General features: G+C 62.4%; 1 protein-coding gene across 5 annotated transcripts in view; it reads right to left on the reverse strand.

Annotated features, from left to right (window-relative positions):
* The window catches only part of IGSF9B (immunoglobulin superfamily member 9B), a 47,945-nt gene that overhangs the window by 20,922 nt on the left and 6,165 nt on the right, over positions 1–20,858 (reverse strand). For 2 of the 5 annotated variants that reach the window (XR_009565024.1, XM_060304314.1), the window contains exons 2-15: positions 17,588–17,785; positions 15,993–16,139; positions 11,007–11,158; positions 10,640–10,757; positions 9,422–9,563; positions 8,998–9,143; positions 6,707–6,849; positions 6,281–6,424; positions 6,080–6,196; positions 5,685–5,835; positions 4,786–4,909; positions 2,580–2,755; positions 973–1,199; positions 179–263 (exon numbers count right to left, since the gene is read on the reverse strand). Coding sequence is in view for 4 of the 5 variants with exons in the window: in XM_060304314.1 (XP_060160297.1) it covers positions 179–263; positions 973–1,199; positions 2,580–2,755; positions 4,786–4,909; positions 5,685–5,835; positions 6,080–6,196; positions 6,281–6,424; positions 6,707–6,849; positions 8,998–9,143; positions 9,422–9,563; positions 10,640–10,757; positions 11,007–11,158; positions 15,993–16,139; positions 17,588–17,785 (2,070 nt within the window). In the remaining variant the exon portion in view is untranslated. The remainder of the gene's footprint in view (positions 1–178; positions 264–972; positions 1,200–2,579; positions 2,756–4,785; positions 4,910–5,684; positions 5,836–6,079; positions 6,197–6,280; positions 6,425–6,706; positions 6,850–8,997; positions 9,144–9,421; positions 9,564–10,639; positions 10,758–11,006; positions 11,159–15,992; positions 16,140–17,587; positions 17,786–20,858) is intronic. The other 3 variants (XM_030841657.2, XM_060304315.1, XM_060304316.1) reach the window with 3 other exon arrangements.

A 20,858-nucleotide genomic window follows, 5' to 3' on the forward strand; every position in this document is an offset into this window, starting at 1 on the left:
CAAGAACCTTAACTGGATTTCTCTCTGTGGTTACCTTATAGAAACGGTCACGAACGCAGCTCTTTAGACGGAGAAATCCTACCCACCTGGCAGGCTTCAGCCGGCGCTTTCGCTCTACTTCCAGCTCAACCTCTTCCCATAAGAGCTGTTCCACAGACGCCGCCCCTCCCCCAAGTACCTGTGCTGGAGACGCCGGCGATGTTGCTGGGCTCGCTGATCAGATCCTGCATGACAGCCAGGACCCGGAACTCGTACCACGTGTCCTACAGCCCCAGGGAGGACACCCCATCGTCAGCCAAGCGACCTGGACCTGCAACAGCCGCCCATCCTCCCCCCACCCCAGCTCTGCGACTCGGGAGTATCTGCCGACTTCCATGGGATGAATACTCCCACCGTGGCCGATTTCAAGCTACCAACGTGAGGTCACTGAAAGCAGAGTTGGGCAGAGATGCCACATGGGCTCTCAGGAGTGCAGGGAACATAGGTGGGACAGGGGGCCACTGAGAAATACGCTGCTGCCTCTCCAACTAGAGAGACCTCCCGGGTTAAGGGGAGTCAGCTGGAAAAAAGCACCGTCTTCTCCTCCAGGGGCTCGGAATTGCTAACGAAGGGACCCTACTCTGGGCAAGTGGAAGACAACCCTTCTGGGAAGCCTCTGCCCACGTCAGACTCCCGCAGGGAGCTGGGCCCCCAGCCCACCCTGGCTCGTGTCGGCACCTGGAGACCCCTCAAGCGAGAACGGCACTCCCGGCGGCCACAGGGCAGGCCCTGAACCTGCCGACCTCAGCTGCAGTGATCTGAGGATCCCAAACCTGGCAGGAGACCTGCGAGCACAGGAGTGCAGGTGTGGGACGGTACGCAGCGGCCCACACACACCTGAGCTGGGTCACTCAAAGCTTCCAGTGATTCTAGGAAGAGTCACGTCACTTCCGGAATTGAGAAAAGCAGCGGGGAAAACGCTAGGCACCTCACCTGGGACAGGTCCCTAGCAAAGAAGTCCCCATCAGTGCCAGGTATGGCGTCATCCAGCGTCTCCCAGCGCTCTCCGACGCGGAACTCCAGGATGTAGCGGTCGATGGGGAAGCTGTGGTTGGCAGGTGGGAGCCAGGACAGGAGCACACCCTGCTGGGTCCGGTTGGCTGTGAGGCACCTCGGTGGGGTAACCAGCACCAGGGGTTCTGGAGTTGTGACAGGGAATGCTGCGGGGGAGGGAGAGGTGATGGCGGGGTTGCCGAGGCCGCTGCAACCCCTCTACCCACACGTCCCTGTGGGGGCAGTGACCCCAGGGCGATGAGGGCCACATCCCCAGGGTGCAGGCATCAATTCAGGACACGTGTCCCATGAAGAGCCCTCGTGACCCAAGGGAAGGGGGCAGGGTGGGTGGGCCCGAGCCTCCTGACTCGATTTCCAGAGCACTTCTGACGACACACACAAGGGCATCAGGTCCCGTGAAAGGAAAAGAGTCAGGAACTTCAGGGAAGAAGGAAATGTAATTATCTTTTGAATAAGACAGTATCTTTGAAAAGATACTATAGGGACTTCCCTGGCGGTCCAGTGGTTAAGACTTCGCTTTCCAATGCAGGGGGTGTGGGTTCGATCCCTGGTCAGGAAGCTAAGATCCCACATACCTCAGGGCCAAAAAACCAAAACATAAAAAACATAAGTGGGCTTCCCTGGTGGCGCAGTGGTTGGGAGTCCGCCTGCCGATGCAGGGGACGCGGGTTCGTTCCCCGGTCCGGGAAGATCCCACATGCCGCGGAGCAGCTGGACCCGTGAGCCATGGCCGCTGAGCCTGCGCATCCGGAGCCTGTGCTCCGCGATGGGAGAGGCCACAGCAGTGAGAGGCCCGCGTACCGCAAAAAAAAAAAACAGAAGCAATAGTGTAACAAATTCAACAAAGACTTTAAAAATGGTCCACATCAAATATATCTTAAAGAAGAAAAAAGATACTACAAAATGTATCTTGCATTCTCTTCCAAGGAAGAAGGAACATCTTCCCTCAGCACTGCTCACTCCATCCGTTCCCCTCTGGCCCAGGTGGAAAAACAGGCCCCAGGGCACAGGGCTTCGGGGTGGGGCAAGCCTCGGCAAGAAAGAATGTGGGACAAGGCTGGCGTGGGGCCGCCTGGTCACAGCCAACCTCTCTGGCCGCAGACAGGGGCCAAATGCAACAGCAGGCGGGCAGGGTGAGCCGCTGGGTCAGGGAGGAAGAGGTGGCCCTACGCCTGCCACCAGACGAGGCCGGGGGCCAGAGGAAGGGAGCAGCGGGAGTGCAAAAGGAGGAGGAAGGACCCCCACCACCCCGGGAGGCCACAGAAAGATGCAAACACGGGGCCAGTAAGGAACGATGGAACTGAAGCTCTTCCATCCATCTGAGGACACGTCAGTGCAGCCCACAACGCTCAGACGGGGCACGAGGCACCCTGGCCCGGACAAACCCCGTGGGACGGTAGGATAGACCCTTACTGGGAGGTCAGTGTTGGTTGTATAAGGCACTTAGCAAGGCGCCCGCATACAATGGGCAGGAAATGTCTGCTCTCCATCCCAGCCCCTCCAGGAGCATCCCGGCCCGGCCTCACCTAAAGTGTTCACAGTGACCACCTCACTGAAGGCGCTGGTGCCCAGCTTGTTCTGGGCCAGGACACTGAACTGGTATGCTGTCTCGGGCTCCAGGGCATCCACCAGCAGCCAGCTGGGTCCCGGAGGCACAGGCAGGGACAGCCAGTCGTGGGGCCCAAACCGTGCCCGCTTCATCCTGCCCGAGAGAGAAAGGATCGGGAACGAGGGCGCGGGGTGGGTTACACTGGAGACTTGAGAGGGCACACAGGTGCTGGAGTTGGGGGCGCTGCCCCAGCCTCCCCAGCTTAGAGGTCAGGAGCAGGTCACAACCCCCCAGCTGTGGCTGTGCCGGTCCCCATGAAGCCAGGTCCCCAGCCACTACTGGCGCCTATTCTCTGAAAAGGGACCCTTGGCGTTACTGATGCTCGAGATACTGGTCAAATTACCAATTGCATTCTGGGAGAATCTCACCCTGGTCAGAGCCCTAAGAGTGGCGCAGCCCTGGGAGTGAGGACGCTGGGAACAAGGCAGGTACCAAAGTGGGAAAGTAGGGATGAGCAGGACCAGGGGGAGGCCGGGTGCCCTTGGCCACCCGGCCTCCCGGGGACAGCCAAAGTGGGACCTGCGTGACCCCGAGGGCACAATATGTCCGAGTGGGCTTGAGTCACTGAGGAGGAGCTGGGCGCAGGACAGAAATAATCAGTGCTTCCCCACAGTGGGGACCAGGACCCACCCCTACGGCTTCTGGGTTAGAGGTCACCAAGGAAGGCCGCGCTGTGGCTACAGAACACTGGAACCAGGGGTGAGGGTCGACCCTTGCTCTGCAGCCCACTTGACTCCCTGCAAGCCATGAAGCCGGCGCCCAGGCGCAGCGCCCGGCGCCACCACGGGGAGGACACATCGTCCCGTGGGATTGGCCGCGCAGTCCCTCAGCAGCCTGAGGACCCCCGTGGAGGCCAGGCCCCTGCAGGCTAAGGGCTCACGGCTCACAGCTCAAGCCTCTGCCCGGGAATCGGAGCGGAGGCAGCCGAAAGCACAGCAGAGAGAAACCAGCGCTGGAAGGAGGCCTCCCCAGCCCCGTGACCGCCCTTCCCCCGCCGGCACCACAGCAGGCAGCAGAGTGACAAAGCGAAGCAGAGCCGCAGGCAGCGAGGGAACAGTCCACGCCCAGACCTTCAGCTCGGGCCTCCCCAAAGGCGGCCACACGCCCTGCCCTGGCCACGCAGCCGCCTGGCAGCGTCCCGCCTGCCCTGGGGAACAGGTGGGCATGGGAGGGGGCTCCGCTTCAACTCCGAGCCCCCCAAGCTCACCACCTAGGTCCAGTGGGCATCCAGAGCTCAGAACACCTAGGTAATCAGAGGCTGGGGAGCAGGCCAGGTCCCTCTGACTCCCTGCTGCTGAGAAGTATACGGAGGGCTCTCCCTGAATCTCCAGGCGCCCCCGACCCAACCTGGTGAGCCTGGCTGGGGCTACACACCCAGATGAGACAGGTCTGGAAAGGAGGAGGTGAGGGCTCACCCTCCCGACTCGAGGATGTCACCCATGATGCAGGTGGCCAGTGCGTGGCTCAGGAGAGGGATGTGGGGAGAGAAAATCCTGAGGGGAGGGGTGGACCTCGGCTGAGGCCTCTCCTCCCAGCTTTTCTACACCTCCTGTCCTCAGCCTGCTTCATGCATTATTAAGATGTCTGTTTGCCCCGAGGTTTGGGAAAGATCTCAAATCTCTGCACTTCGCTAAGTGAACGTATAACCAGGTACAAAGACGACAGACACACGGTCCTAGGGAGAAAATGCACATGTGCAGAAAAGGCCAGGAAGGTGAGCGCCACTTCACACTGGGTTTCTGGAACCACTGGTGCAGGGTCAGAATAAAAGATCTATGCTTGTGGCTGACTGTCTTACGATGCCCTTGAACATCCGGACTCTCTTCCAGGCTCCAGAGAATAGAGCAAGCTGGAGGAGCAAGCCAAGGACAGGGAGGGGCCGCGAGATCAGCTGAGGACGTGCAGCACAGGGTGACGGACCATCCAGGCCCCAGCCCCGCCGTCATCCCAGACACCCCACCCCCCTGGAGCCTGGTCACCGGGCAACACACCCCACCATCCGGAGGGAGGTAGGGCAGGTGGAGAGCCACACCCTTCTCATAACCTGCCCCCTGACCCCAGGGACTGATGAGGGGTGGGGGTGGGGGGATAAGCAGAGAGCAAGGCGTGCGGGGGTGACTCACAGAGGTCCGTACCAAACAGAGAATGTCTGCTCAAATCCTCCATCGTAGCCTGGCTCCCAGGACACGTTGGCAGTTGTCATGGAGACCTGGACCCGGACACTGCTCGGGGCATGGGGGCTGGTGCCTGCAGGCCAAGCGGACACCTCAGGCGGGAGGAACTGAGCCCGCGGAGCCGGGCTGGCTGTGACCTCGTGCACCTGGCAAAAGCGGTGCCCCGGGGGAGACGTCGGGACAAGGACGCTCTGAGGAGCTGCGCCCAGCCCTGCTGGGTCATGGGGCTGGAGGAGGAAAACCGTCCCGCGGGCAGGCTCGTCCTTCCAGCAGGAGATGCGTGAGCATCAGGAATAAGGGCCGGAGGGAAACCAGCCCCTGGTCATCAGCCCCGAGAAGGCCCGCGCTCGTCTGGAGAGCATCAAGTGCAGCCGACGGCCACAGGTGAAGCCCAAAGGCCCCCGTCGCACACGGCTCTCTGGCCTGAGACCCAAACACCAACGTGAGAGCCGCCCACCAGCCCGGCACGGCAGTCAACACCTCCGGCAGGAGCTCGAGCCCTGGGCCTACCACTCAGTGCAGTGACGCCAGGCAGGGCGTCCCCCCCAGACCAGCCTCGGTCTCAATGAGCGAGCGTGGGGGGAACACCAGCTCCCACCTCACACACGTGTGTGACGAGGCGCCCCTAGGTGCTGAGCCTAAAGCTGGTGGTAAATGCTCAAAAAGCACTGGCTGTTGTCACGACTGTGGCTGTCTGTCCCCAGAGGGGCAGGGAAAACATGCAGGCAGAGGAAGCGGGCACACGTGCCCGGAGCCCCAGGTCAGGGGACCCCTGTGCCAGGCCCAGCCGGACCTGGGGGCAGACAGCCCCACACCCAGAGCCCGGCCCGCCTTCCCACGCCCCATACCGACGACAGTCAGGTGGGTGCTGGCAGTGATGCTGGTGACCACATTGGTGGCGCTGCACTCCCACTGCCCGTGGTCCTCCTTACTCAGGGCGCGGAACTGCAGGCTCCCGCCGGGCAGGGCGCTGTGCTTGCTTCTGCTGGGCTTCCCTACCTTGGCCAAACACGGGGGCGGGGAGGAGGGGGGGAGGAGGGGCAGGGAAGAAGAGAAGCCACCAACACTCAGGGGTCCAGGAAGGACAGGGGCGGCACCGGGCCCCAGCCCGCAGCCCTCCCTGCCCGCCCCCACCCCGCGCCAGGAGTCACCGTCGCTACTCGGCCCCCGCCCCGTGGGAACAGCGCCGTTCCCAGGCCGTGCCCCTACCGCGCTCCCCAGGAGCCCCGGAGCCCAGAGGTACCTTCCTCCACGTGATGACAGGGAAGGGGTCCCCGGCGGCGGCGCAGGGGATGACCAGCTCCCGGCCGGCCTCTTGCCTGTACTCCCAGCCTGGTAGCACCGTAAAGTATGGGGGGTCCTAGGAGAGCACGGCGAGGCCGTGACGTCGGGCATTTCAGGCGCCCAGTGCCCGCACGGAGGCGGCCCGCAGCCCCGGCCTCACCTTCAGGACGAGCCTCGCGGGGGAGGACTGGCCCATGGTCCCCAGGGTGTTGTAAGGCACACAGGTGTAAGTGCCAAGAGCCTCCTCTGTGGCCTCCTCGATTCGGATGGAGCCGTCCTCCATCAGGGTCCAGCCCAGGTTCTGCTGGGGCACAGACAGCGCAGGGGAGCTGGCGTCAGGAGCCGGCGCTCGGCCCAGGCCCCTCAGCTGGACCTCAGCTGCTCCTCCGTGTGCAGGCTGGAGGGGGGGGGGGGCGTCTCGCGATGCGAGAACAGCCAGGCCCTGCTGGACTCGGCCCACGGGAAACAGCTCTTTGCTCTCCCCAAATCCTGGGGGGAGGGGAGGGGCCCTGGCAGGAACCAGATCCCCAGAGGTAGCACCTCAGGGCCGGGGGCCTCCCGCGACCGGCACACGGCCCTCCGGCACCTTCTCAACCTGCAGGGGGCGGCCGTCCTTGTTCCACTTGACCACGGTGGCCGGTGGCTCTGCGTCCACAGGGCAGCGGATGTAGCCATGAATTCCCACAGGCACATAGATCACGGGGGGCATGTTGAGGACGCGGGCTGGGTCTGCAGGGCCGCGGGTGTGGGGAGGGAAGCAGAGGTGAGAAGGCAGGCGGTGGGGAGGCGAGCCACCCCGCAGCCCAGGGCCCCCCACTCGGCGCAGTGCCAGGTGTCGGCCCAGCGGGGGCCACGAGATGGCAAAGCCCACTCCCCGGGCTGACCGCCCAGAGGCCACAGCAACCGTCCTGTCTGTGCAGCCCTGCATTCTTAAGAACACCCGTCTGAATGCACGGAGGCACCGCTGCTCCTGCCGGCCTGCAGCTCCCCCCACACACCTCCGCCCGGAGACGCAACAGCCGCCGGGACGCATAAGATAGCAGCATCCCTCCCGAGTGTCTGTGGGACCCCAAGCCCTTCCTCGCCCCACGTCCTCTGCGGACGGCGACCAGGGGCGGAACCACAAGGCTGCTTTTCTGCCCTGCCTCGGTTTCCCATCTGTGCAGGTGGGGTGCAGAGTCAGCCACGGAGCTGCTGGAAGTTTCTCAGGACAGCAGGAGCAGCAGCTCTGTGACGTGGGTGAGCCGCCCGCCCCCCCCCCCGCCAGGCTCCCGGGCTCCCACGAGGGCCATGGAGGAGAAGGACCCAGAACTGCCCGGGAGGCGGTGAGGATGAATGGGCGGCTCTGTTAGCGTCTGGAGCCCTTCAGAGAAGAGCATTGCATAAATACCAGGCCGAAGTATATATTTAGACATGGCTTCCTACTTTCGTATGGTAGATTTTTTTTTTTTTCTCCTCCAAGGTTTTCAAAGGGTTTATGAATGAGAAATACTCTGAACACTGCTTTTTAGCAGAAATAAAGATCCTTGTCTCACCCACCTGAAAATCTCACCCAACAGGTTCTCTTTGAAGGCAGGAAAGAGGTAAAAAACGACAAGTGGGAGTGGGTGATGGTGCCAGAGGGAGACAGAGAAACGCTTCCCTCAGCAGACACGGCCACAGCCTGGAGGACGGAAGCCTTGGTCCTGGTGGATCATCGTCCTTTGGAGACCACCCCTGCCGGCCCTCTCCCTCCGCCACTGCCCCCTCCATGCCCGGGTGACACAGGCAGAGAGGTTCTGCTCCGCAAGGAGCCTGCCCCGCCCTTGGCACCTTCACAGCCTGGGCACACAGTAAGTAACTTGTCAGAGCTTTTTCTCTCCTGGGTGGGACAGGCCTGGGGTTCTGAGCCACACAGCTTTCCTTAGGCCTCACAGCTCTTAAGAACTCGGGACGCATAAGACAGCAGCTGAAAGTCGTCCTCGGCTGTGGACAGCGGAGAGGAGGCCTCTGCCCGCACCAGCAGCATCACCGCGTGAGGGTGTGAGGTCGGGACACGGGGGGCCCACTGCCAGGCCCATGCTCAGCCCGCCTCCCAGGGTCACCAGCTGTTCTAATGTCCTCAGCTCAGATGCCACCTCTGGGCCACGCCTCTCCAGATGGTCATACTCTCGCCCGCCCCTCCGTGTTGTGGGAGGGAGTGGTTCTTGCACACGAGCCCTTGTGTGATGGATAGCCTGTCACCTACCACGTCAAGAGGGGCCTTTATTGTCAAAGTGACGGAGCCATCCTCCAATCAGGAGGAAGAGATTAGCCCTCAGCACTCATCCTCTCCCCCACTCGAGACCAGCAAGCTGAATGACGCTGCACAAAAGCGCTCGGTCGTTCCGGCCCAAGAGCAGCCCCTTCCCCTGGGTCTCGGGCAGCCCTGGAAGGCGCGGCAGGGAAGCCACCAGGGGCCCGCTGCTGGGGAAGCGGATTAGTCACCCCAGAGAGGATCTGTCCCCCTTGCCCACCCAGCAGGGGAGCAGAGAGCGGCAGCAGAGCTGCCCCACTGGGTCTGAGCCACATGGCCCTCAGATACTAAGAAAAAAACACCTCATTCAAGGTGCGGACAGAGGAGCTGGCCAGCGCCGGCACGAGGACGGCGTCCAGAAGGCCTGCCTGTCCCTGAGCCCAACCGGGGCGAGGCTGACGGAATGGATTAGTGGACACGGGCGGCCGTGCGGCCCGGAGAAGAGCCTGGCGGGGGCTCGATTCACCTCCGCTGGCCAGCCCGGGTCAGACCTCCTCCCGCGCTGTCCCGTCCCCGCCTCGGCCCCTCCTCCGCCCACACTGCCTCCACGCAGCCCTCCAGCCCCCCATGTGGCCAGCGTGGCCTGAGCCTGCCCCACTCACACTGCACGGTCAGGTACGCCGAGGCCGAGGGCGAGCGTCCCAGGCTGTTGCTGGGGACGCAGGTATACTTCCCCGCGTCCTCAGGCTTCACCCGGAAGATAATCAGGGTCCCGTCGATCAGGATCCGCACCCTCAGCTTCAGATCACTGCAGGGACACAGAACACAGGACACAATGGCAGGGGGGGGCTGGGGGCGGGGGGCAGGTGTCTTCCATTCAACACTGGGACGACATGCCAGTGAGTCCTCCGCACGGCTGAGGAGGGGGACAGGCGCCGTCTGCACACACACTGGCCTCAGCATGAGGGACACATGGACTGGATGCCCCCAACCCCTGCCAGCTCCCAGAGCCCAAGGGCAGCCCCTGCTCGGAAGCTTCACCCCGAGGGGGCCTGGCTGGGCCCCAAGGGAAGGGCGGGCACTCACTTCTGGAAGTAGACATTCTCGTCCTGCCAGTACCAGGTGTAGGTAAGGTTGCCGGGATAGGCCTCTGCCCGGCAGGTGAGCAGAGCATCCTGGGATATGTTGACAGTGATGTTCTCAGGAGGGGAGACGATGAAGGGAGGTCCTGGGGGGACAGGAACAAGCATGACTTCTCCCGGCGGGGGGGTTGGGGGGGACCACAGCGCTGGGCTCCCAGGAGGCTCCGACCCTCAGGAAGGGGCACCCCAAGCCCTGGGAGGGACAGCGGGGAAGGCACTGGTCCAGGAGCTGGCAGCGCAGCCAAGCAGTTGTCATGGAGACACATCCAGCTGCTGCCTGTGCTCAGGTTCTTCCTCTCCCTGCAAGTCCCAGGGATGCAAGGGGTCCGGAGGTGTGGCCGTGTGCTCCCAGCCTGCTGCAGACGCCCGCCCCACGCACAGGCCCGCTGTAAACCTGGCTTCCGAACAGCCAGTTAACCCCTACTCAGGCACGCACACACGCGCGCCCGCACACATGCACACTCACATACACACACGCACACGGCCCTCCCTGCCCCTCCTTCTCTGCAGTGGAGCCCAGGGCAGCACATGTGCAGCAAAGAGAAAGGAACCGCCTTGCCTCTGGAGGAGTAAGAGGCTTCGCGCTGACCAGATAAGGGTGACGGGCGGGTTGGGGCAGGGGAGGAGAGGGGTGGAGCTCCAGCAGCCCCGGCAGTGCGAGCCTTCCAGACAGGCCCGAGTCGCAGAAGCAGCGCACAGCCGCCACCCGACCCCTCGAGCAGGATGGAGGCTGCCCCCTGTGGGGGCTTCGAGGCCCCAGGCAAGGCAGGCCGGCATCTCAGGTGCTGACCCCACAGACGCCAGCCCCACCAAATGCCCTCCGTGTTATTTAACCCTCTGGGGTTGGGCGGAATTCCTATCTTTATTTACTGATGCCATCGTCAGAGGGTGGAGGCCTGAGAGAGGGCTCCTCCCCCGGGGAAGGAAGAGGCCCAGCAGGATGCCCTCCGGACATTCAGAGAAAGCAGAAACCCACTCGGCATGGTGCGTCCCGCCACCTCACGGGAGGGCCGCCGCAGGCCACCAAGGAGCCCCACGATATGGAGAGGAGCTCCCACCACCCCCAGCTGAGCCACCCACGCCCTGGAAAGAACCCCCCAAGCTCAGTGGGGCCGGAACTCTCTGCCAGAGGCCCAGGGCATAGAGGCCAGATCGCTCTCACCTTGGACGAGCAGGTGGGTGGTGTGGATGGCCTCCCCCTGGATGCTGTACGCGCGACAGGTGTAGGCACCTCTGTCCTCCCGACTGACCGAAGTCACCGTCAGGCTGCCGTCACTCACCTGTGGCCGAGGAGAGATGGGCTCAGCTCCCAGCCCTGGGCCCGCCAACCCCATCCCAGGTGGAAGTGGCCTGGGGCCCATGCACCTGGGGACACGGAAGCAGGCTTCTCCCTCCGAGGACACGGGTGCCAGCCGCTCCACCTGCCGCCTCCAGCCCCACCTGCGCCTCCGCAAGTGTGAACTGTCACGGGGACGGAGGCGCAGGGCAAGGAGGAGTGGGTGCAGCGGCCGCGGCAGACCCACACTCACCTGGTACTTGCCGCTGGCACCTAGCAGCATCCCCTCCTTCAGCCAGGTGACGATGGGCTTCGGGTTCCCAAAAGCTGTACAGGTCATGGTGATGCTGCTGCCCTCCTTGGCCTCGATGTACTGGGGGGGGGTTTCTGTAAAGGTGGGAGGAGCTGCAAGAGACCCAAGGCGCGGGGTGGGGTCAGCCAGCGGCCCTGCACACAGCGAGGGCCCTGCGCTGGGCCACTCCACGAGGCCGGCGCCCTCCAGGAGGTCGGAGGTGACACAGGTGGCAGGCCCTGCCTTGTGCGGGGGGACCTGGAACTCAGCATGGCTGGATCCCATGTCTAAACTTCCCCCATTGCACACACCCAACTCCCAATAAAGGACTGTTTGTCCAGCACCCACAGGGAGGCCCCCATGCTCAGCACCAGGGATGCGGCAATGAATGAGGCACCCGTCACCCCACGATCGTCCAGACGCCCCTCCTCCTGTAACCCCAGCCCAACCAGGCCCACGGTTCTGGGACATTTCCCGTCTGAGCCCTGTCAGGCCTAGCACAGATCTCAAGCCAGGTGACAAAGACTCGCCCAGGCTCTGCAGCGACAACCCCCCACCAGGCAGACGGCCCGGTCCACGGGCTGCTCACTCCTGAATTCTCTAAGACTGTGCCAGACTGTCCCCAGCACCTGCCTCGGAGTTCTGACTAAAATCCCATCCGGTACGAATAACACACTCTGTCTCACCTGTCTGAGCTGCCTATAGAAGCCACCCGATCAACCCCAACCCCCTGGACGATCATGCGGGGTCTTCTGGAGTGGGGGGCACTGCTGACACCAGCCTAGGGTCCACAGCACCAGGCTCAAGGCTCCAAGTTCAAATCCAGCTGCCACTCGCTCTGTAACCCTGGGCTCAGCCACTCTGGGCTCTACCTAAACCCCACCCTCAAGACCAGTGGCAGGAATTAGCGAGGTAAAGTCCGTGAAAGGAGCAGGTAAGACGTACACATGTGAAATGGTGGTCATTCTGTCGTCACTGTCATTGCTGTCGGCCGCCCAGGGCTCCTGAGGCCCTGACGAGAAGCTGTGAGAGGGGTCTCCTCGGAGGCTGCCCTGCCCCAGGCCCAGGACACGCCAGGGGTCACGGCCACCCACCACCTGCCACCAGCCTCACCTCCCGTTGCACACCCCTCAACTCTGCTCCGACACATCAGTCCTCCCGTCTTCCTACACGTGCCAAGGACTTCCGTTCCTGGGGGCTCTGCGTCGGCCACCCCCCTCCTGGGCTGGACCCACATCTCACCCTTGCGGCGCCTGCTCGCCTTTGCTAAAATGCCACCTCTGCCTCACCTGGTCAGCCGGGCTAGGAAGGCACCTGCTGCATTCCTGTCTCCTCAAGACTGTTTAAAGCACTTACGACCAAGTCTCCTGAGAGCAGAGATTTCCAAGAATCCCACTACGTGCCCAGCTTTTAGCGCAGTTCCTGGCACGCAGTAGAGTCTCGACAAACATTGGTTGAACAGACGGATGAATGCAATGAAGGAGCCACACACCTGCGCACATGCGCGCGCACACACACAGCAGAGCAACACAAATGCAAACGCAAACCCGAAGACAAGACAATGGCGAGACGGCTTTCTTCGACGATCTCCCCACCCCTCCGCTGAGCGTGGCCGCACAGGGGGCACAGGAGTGAGGACTGGGTGACCAGAAAGCAGGCTTCATCACTCACGACACATCCTTGAGAAAGTCCATCCTCACCCAACGTCTAATACACCCAAAGTGATGGTAAAACTCATTCCAAGTCCTTGCAGAGGGAACCTGGCATCCGAACCCCAGGCCCCTCCTGGCCTGGCCGCGCACTCACCCCAGCAGAGCCCTCCCGCCACGCCTGCCCTTGAACTCCAGCTCACACAGCCATGGCCTCTGTTACCTCTGCGTCACACTTAAAGAAAAGATAATATGATAAATTACATCCTGAAGTGACCAATTAATTACTAATTACATAATTACTTTACTGTTTAGGTGCTAATCAGGAAAGCACTTGGAACAATTTCGAGTTTTCCGGATTATTTACTGGATCAGGTGTGAGCTTACCAGCTGCACTTCTAGGCTTAATTCTTCTCTACAAATGCCCTATAATTAATCGTGCACGTTAGAAATAGGCTGGTCTCTCCAAGCAATTCATCGACCTAAAGCAAGGTTTCACTCTGGCTTTCCAGGTATTTTATACGCAATAAAGAAACAACTGGGCTTGTTTCCTCCCAACTGGTCTTCGAGAAAACACAGAAGGAGAATAAGACAATCTGTGATTCTAATTTTTCACTTTCCAAAGGTGATCCCAGTCAGAAATGCCTGACATTAAATATTCTAGTTTGGAAGCAACGGAATGTTGGTGCTCCGAACTCTTTCCTTCGATAATGGAAGTATTTACACGGGAAGGAACCTCAGAATGCAGGAGGAAGAAAGGGTGAGATCGCTCACGTTGGGAGGTGCCTGTGGTGTCCACCCTTGGAGAGGGAGGCCCCTGGTGAGGGGAAGCATCCGATGATGAGCCCCAGTGCTAAAGCCTGACCCTTCCGTTGCCTAAGTGCACTGGCTCTCCTTCCTCTGGGCCTCCAGGCATGCTGTTCCCTCTGCCCTGGAACACCCTTCCCGCCTCCTGCCCCCGCACCTGGCAGACTCCTCCTCCCCGAAGGGTCTCTGCCCAGGGCTCACTGCCTCAGAGAAGCCCTCCATCCCTCACGCTCCCAAAGCCCATACTGCAATCCTCTCTGGACCTGACTGCCTCGTGACGTGTCCTTCAGAGCTGGGTCTGGGTCACGCCCACTGCGTTTCCCCACAGCCGGCCAAGTGGATGTTCAGAAATGTGTGTTGAATGGGTGATTGTGGGTGTATTCCCAAGGGCTCTCCGACCACCACAGGCCACCTCTCCCAACCTGAGGCGCCTCCTGTGCTACCCAACTTCATCTTTTTCTCCCCTAAGGAGGAGGATAACCAGCATTCTGCACACGATGACCCTGCGCAGCCAACCTTCCAGGCGCGGTGCCAGACGTCTTCACCCACAGCGTTCCCCTTAACCTTCACAACAGCCCTACAAACAGGCTTTGTTCTTGGAAACACAAAAGGGAAGCCCGGAGAAATGATACGGGTGCCAGAGATCAGACAGCTAACGCGGTGGATCCGTGAAATAAGCTGAGTCTCATCGGGCCGCGTTCCATGCCGGTCCATCCGAGCAATGAGGAATTCCCAGCCACGAATTTCGCCTGGTGCAGACGGAGCCCGAGCTCTAACAGGACACACGACTCTAACAGGAGGAAGCTCTGCGTCCCGGCTTGCAGTGTCTGCGCATGCCTGCTTCTCTGCTCGCTGGACCGGACCCAGCAGTGATGTGAGGGGAGGAGGTGAGGCTGCAGGAGGCGTCGGCCCGCCTCGGGAAAGGGCAGAAGCAAGCAAGCAGCGTGGGGCTCTTGGCTCGGTGCTCATCAGTGACGCTGTCAGCAGCAGGTTTACCTTCCTAATTATGTTCTGCTTGGGCTAATATTAAGCCGTTTTCATTCTGGGCACACACAACAGCTGGCGTCGAAAAGGGATGACTCAAAAACTCGCGGGTGGTGGGGACAGCCCAACCAAGATTCAAAATAAGCCTCCAATCGGTCTCTGGGGACTGACCAGCAGATGCGCCTGCGTCCAGGGGCTCACGCAGCCTGGACCACTGACCCAGGGCCACCGTCCCTAACTTCGCTTTCCAGAGACCAGTGCTCTGGCTAAAACACTCTGTTCTTCCAGGGCCCTGGATGGGTTTTCAAGGCGGAAGGAGCACAGCCTGACCCGACCCCACAAGGCAGGGACCCTCGAGGCTCAGAGAAACTTGCAACCCAGGCAAGCGCCCATTGCTCTCTCCAGACCGTGGCACCCAGGGTCACAGACATCACACCCAGAAAGACGCAAGCAGTGGGGGGCGTGTCCAAAGCACACCTGTTGACACCTCAATAACCAGTGCAGCGTCTGCAACACGCGGTGGCTGAACACGTCGGCTCATAAACTGAAGCAAGAGTAACTGTATGGTCAGAAAAACAAATCAAAGGGCTTTCCTGGTGGCGCAGTGGTTGAGCGTCCGCCTGCCGATGCAGGGGACACAGGTTCGTGCCCCGGTCCGGGAGGATCCCACATGCCGCGGAGCGGCTGGGCCCGTGAGCCGTGGCCGCTGAACCTGTGCGTCCGGAGCCTGTGCTCCGCAACGGGAGAGGCCACAACAGTGAGAGGCCCGCGTACCACAAAAAAAAAAAAAAAAAAATCAAAGCAAAAACCCTGCTCCCCTCCACCATGGGGACCACTTCTTCCACTTTCTGCCGGTTCCGGCGCCCCCTGGCTCCTCCGGAATGTCCCCTCCCAAGCGAGGGCTCCCAAGGGCACAGGGGACCCTCGGTCCAGGGAAACCCCGGCCCCTGGGAAGCACGGCACAGCACGAGGGCAGTAAGTACCCGCGGGCATCAGAATGTACCCTCCGGACCGGGACCAGCAGGATCCCCGCCCGGCCCTGGGTGCGCTCTGCTGCTGCGGATCACCCAGCGTGGGGACTGGCGCCCAACGGTTACTGAGGCGAACGGTCTAAAGGAAGAGGCTGTAACGGGGAGGTGCCCGGAGAGAGCCTCCCTGCGGCTGCTCCCAAGTCCGCCCCGCAGATCCTTAACCCTACCAGTTTCGGGTGCCGGTTTCCACCTCCCTGCGCTGGGCTCTGACGACCCCGCCCGCAGCAAACGCCCTGGTGCCGGGAGCTGCCAGGCCTCTGTGCCCATGGCCCCCAGGGGCTCCAGGACGAGCGAGGGGGCCTGAGGCCCCCAGCCCAGGAGCGCCGGAAGGAGGCGCACGCGCACGCACGCACGCTCACACGCCTGCGTGCACAGTCACGCAAGCACGCACCACGCACGTCTGCCCGCTCACTCGCACGCACGCACACTCTCATGCCTGCACACAGGCACGCGCACGCACAGGCCCACGCACGCACCGTGGATGGTGAGGTGCACCCAGCTGCCGTTGTGGAAGGTGTCGTACTGCTGGTCCAGCAGGAGCACCTTGCACTCGTACCAGCCCTGGTCCTCGGCGCGCACCTGCTCCAGCCGCAGGGATGCCTTGTCGTGGAGGCTCGCGCGGCCTGTGGAGAGGGGACAAAGTGGGTCAGGGGCGCGCAGAGCACCCTTGTGACCCCAGCCCGCCGCCGGGCAGGCCCAGAGCAGGGCGGCCCCGAGAGCCCCAGCCTCGCTGCCCGCCAGCTGCACCGAGAAAGCCTCAGTTCCCTGCAACTTCCCATTCTCTTGGAGCCAAAGAAAGGCAGAAGGGATACGGAGCTGGCGGGAAGGGGGCCAGAGAGCCCAGAAGAAGAGGAGCGGGACCCCGCCCCAGCAGGTCCCCGTGGCTGCCACGCCCAGCACCCTGTCTGCCCAGCACTCCTGTGGTGGGCAGAGAAGAGGCCGCTGGGGACAGGGTGCCGGCGTCCCCTCCTAGTCCTGTCGCGGAGGCCAGAGAGCAGAGCTTTCATCCAGCCAGAGCCCAGGTTCCGAGCGTGGCCGCAGGGCCTGTAGCCCAAGAATGAGGAGTGGCTGGCAGGCGAGCAAAGACCGGAGCCGCCCTCCCTAACTCCGTTCCCTTCCCCAGAGCAGCCCTCGGGGTCCCCCCTCCGCTCACTCTCCACTCAGGCCCACTCCTCGCCCCAGTGTCACGACCTCCTGTGCTTTCCTCCTTGTCTCCTCGGTAGTGGCAATCTGCCTACAAACCAGACAGTCAAAACCAACCAGGGCCGAAGAGACACAGACACAGGAGGAGGAAGAGGGAGAGAGAAAAATAGAAGCTGAGAAAAATGCAATGCAGACCTCAGAAATCAGAGGTAAAGATAAAAGCTGTGTCCCACCAGTTTCCTCTCTTCCTTTAGACCCCAACACACGCGCATGCGTACACACACTCAGACATGCATGCACACACACAAGCCCACGTGCAACCCTCGCACAGGCACACACGCCCCTCACTCACACCGCCCCACGCCCTCCTCCCTGGCGGGCAGGCCCTGACAGTGACTCAGTGAGGCCACCACTGGCAGGAGTAATTGCAGAGCAAGACAGCACTGGGGCCAGGAGGAGGGAGAAGGGAGGCCGGAGGATGAGGCACCTAGTGGAGCAGGCGCCCAGACACTTCCCCACACTCAGGACTGGATGAGGCCCCAACTTCAGAGCCAGAGGGAGGGAGTGGGCAAAGCCAGACAGAGCAAACCCGGTGGCCACCATGGCTCTGATGCAGCTGCTCCTGCCGAGCCAGCCGCCCTCCCGCCGGCTTCCTCTCCCACACATCAGGCTCCTGGGCTCCCTTCTCCTCCTCTGGCCTTGGCCCCTGCGGCCCAGCGGGGCTGTGCAGGAAGCTCTGTGTCTGCCCCACCTCCGTGTCCCTCTCCTCACGCCACTTAATTAAAACCTACCAGAGTGCAAAGGATGGGAGGACAGAGACAGCGACTGGAAAACAGAGATAAGAGGCCCGTCGGAAAAGACAAGAGGCCACGAGACACAGGCAGGAGGGACGGTGCGGGGGCCCTGGAGCCAGGCGGGAAGGCCTTACCTGCATACTCAGGGTCCACATGGGGCGGGTAGTAGCCAAACTTGATGAAGATGGGGATGGGCACCCCGAACTTGAACCACTCGACGACATAGGGCGGGGGCTGCCCCGTCACCGGGTGGACCACGTCGCATCGCAGGACCACGCTCTCGCCGGCCCTCGCGGTCACGAACTCGGGCTCCTCTCGCAGGCCGTGGGCACCTATCGGGACAGCCACACGGGGACACAGGGAAGGAGGTGAAAGGAGATCCTGCCCGGCCCCCCCAGAGGCCACCCCTGCCCTGCCAACCCCAAAGAGCGGAGCCCGACCGCGCCCTCCCCCATGACACCCCCGCCAGCTCTGAGGAGCGTTGCCACTGAGAAGGTGGAGGGGCCTCGGCCCCTCTGTGGACACCGTGGCCCGGGCGCTGCAGCGGGTGAACATGGGACGTCTTCCTGCACCAGGATGATTCCCAATGGAGCCTGGCAGGGGCTGCAGAGGCAGCCGCCGTCCCACGCCCCGCCCCCAGCTCAGCCTGATGTTCACAGCGCGAAGCAAGAGTGCTCCATGCAGGAGCGGGGAATCCCTAACAGGCTGCGCAGAGTGCTCGTGGCATCAGCAGACGGAAAACCCCGGGGGCCGGAGCTGGCCTTTCTGCCCCTCCTCCCTCGGTCCGCCGCGCGTGCCGCAGAGGAGGGAGCGGGAGGGGCCTCCAGCCCGCCAGTTTCCACGCCCCAAGCCTATCAGGCTGCGAAGCCCCAGACATCACCATTAATACCGCAGGAGACTAGGGACGCAGGAGGGGGACCCTGGGGCTGCTAACCTCAGCCAGCTAAGGGGAACATCCCCACCTCCGGCAGAGGACGAGGCGCACGGCTGGATAGGGCTCGGCCACCCTCCCGAAAGGGACTGGAAGGGACGGGAGATGAGCCGGGAGAGGCTCCCCGGCAGCCCCACCCCCAGTCCAGCCGCAGAGAGAAGCGGTTAACCCAGGCTCCGCCCCGAGGCCTGCAACCCCACCTCCAGCCCAAAGGCACCTTGTCCAGCTCCCTTCCAAAGTGAAAGAGGCCCCTTCCGCTGCCTTCCCTCCAGTACCCACACTAACCCCCAAACCCCAGCCCTTCCACCCCGCCCCTCCCCTCCAGTCCCGGTTGGACCCCTCCAGGCAGCACCAGGGACAGCGGCTGCTCCGCGGAGGCTCCCAGCCCGGGACGCCCAGGAGAGCAGCCCCCGTCCTCCGCGCGCCTCTGGGCCTGATTCTGACCACCCCTTCCACCCCTGGGGGCTCCGGCCCCGCACCTCTCGTCCGTCTCTCCTTCGTGTCTCTGTGTCTTTCTGACTCTCTGTTCGGCTCCGGATCCTCCTCCAACGTCTGTCTCGCTGTGTCTCTGTCATTTCTCTCTAGCTCCCCGCTGCATGGGTGATTCTGTCTACCTGCCTGTCTCTCCCCACCTCCCCGTTTATATGTCTCTATCAGCGCGTGTGTGTGTTGGGGGAACGTGTGGGGTTCCGTTCGCCTGTGCCGGGGAAGGGGTTTTGCTTTTCCACTGCCCGGTCTCCGTGGTGAGCTCTGCCTCCACCTCTCTGGGTCTGTGTCTCTGTCTGTCTCTCCTTTTCTCCCTCCCGCTCCAGCTCCCTCTCCTCCTGCAAATTGCGGAAGAAGGAGGAGGCAACCCTTCCAGAAGCTGATTGGCTACCGGTGACATCACTGTTTTCTAGAGAAAGAGCTAAGATCACAGAGTATTTTTGGAGCAGAGCAGACTGTTGCCCTCACCTGCCTGAGGCCCCAGCCGGTTTTCCAACCCTCCCAGCCCTGCTTTAGGCTAAGTTTGAATTCCAGCCCCTCAGGGAAAGCACAGCAGGCACCCCCACCACACCCCAGGGGCACCAGGTGGGGACAGAGCCCGCGCAGCACCCGGGCACAGAGGCTGCTCCTGGACCCTGCAGGGATGGGCAAGGAGCAGGCCACCTGAGCAAGCAGGGAAAGCAGCGCGTGTGAGCGCGTGTGTGCGCGTGTGTACGTGTGTGCATGCACGTGTGAGTGTGTAGGCTCTGGAGGAGAAGAAAGGCAATACAGGAACCAGGGTAAGAGGAGGGGGCTCCTCCCGGGGGCCGTCACCTGGGGGGCAGAGGCCTCCACAGAAGGGGCTCCTTCCCAGGCTCTGGCCCCAGCGCCTGGGGCAGGGGGCAGGGGGCAGGGTCGCTTGCCCCCCTCTCACAGCGAAGGCTCTGGAGGCTCTGGCGGGGTGAGGGTCTGCACCTGGGCTGCCTCATTCTCACTGCATAGCAGCGAGGCAGCCTCTTCCACACCGGCCCCCGCCAGCCTGGACTCAGGGCTACGCACCCACCCCACCAAGGCCCACTCGGGCCTCAGCCCCGCCTCCACGGTTCTTCCCGAGGACCCTTCCACCAGCGGCCGGCAGCTGGGAGAGGACACGGTGAGGCCAGCAGTCCAGAGACGGGAGCAAAGCCAAAAGAGACCCGCTTCCCAGGAAGAAGGCCGGGGCGGGGCGTGGTGGGGGGAGGCCCTGCCCCAGCTCCCACGCTCAGACCAGCCCTCCTGGCTTTCTGAGTCCTAAAATATTTGTCAGCTTCCCTCATCTCCTCAACACACACCCACACCCACACACACACCCACACACACATACACACACACACAGCGTGTGCTCTCACTCCATCACCCACGAGCACTTCCCCTCAGCCTGAGCCTTTCTGAGCCAAGCATGTCTAATAAAACACTTTCTCCAGAAAAGCTCACTGCAAAAAAAAAGTAAACATTCCTGGCAGCAGAGACCGAAGAGGGGCTTGACGGAGGAGAGAGATGACCTCAACCCTAGGAGGACACGACCCAAGTCGAAGAGTGAAAGAGAGTCCAGGGGCAAGAATGGAGACAGATGGTAGGGTGCGAACAGACAGAGACAGAGAGAGACAAACAGACAGAGAGATCTCAGAGGCACACAGGACTCAGCCTGGGACACAGAGACACAGGCCTTCAGAGGACCCAGAGCCAGGAGGGGGCAGAAGGGAGGCCGTTAGTCCAGGAGCAGCAGGCTGCTCACGGTGGCTGGCTCAGAAGGCAGCAGGAAAGAGGGGGCAGGGGAAGACAGGGATGGGTGGTGACCTGAGTGGGAGGGCTGCAGCGGGGGGAGGCCCCAGACCCCTCCCCAGCACAGAAGCCTGCAGCAGCGGAGGGACAAGGCCGGGAGCCTCAAAGGGACGCTGGCATCTGCAGGGTGAGCACCGCAGGGGTGGGAGGTGTCCTGGATGCCACACACCCCTTTCAGAGAAGGCAGG

Source organism: Globicephala melas, chromosome 8 (genome assembly GCF_963455315.2).
Source record: "Globicephala melas chromosome 8, mGloMel1.2, whole genome shotgun sequence".
NCBI lineage: Eukaryota > Metazoa > Chordata > Mammalia > Artiodactyla > Delphinidae > Globicephala > Globicephala melas.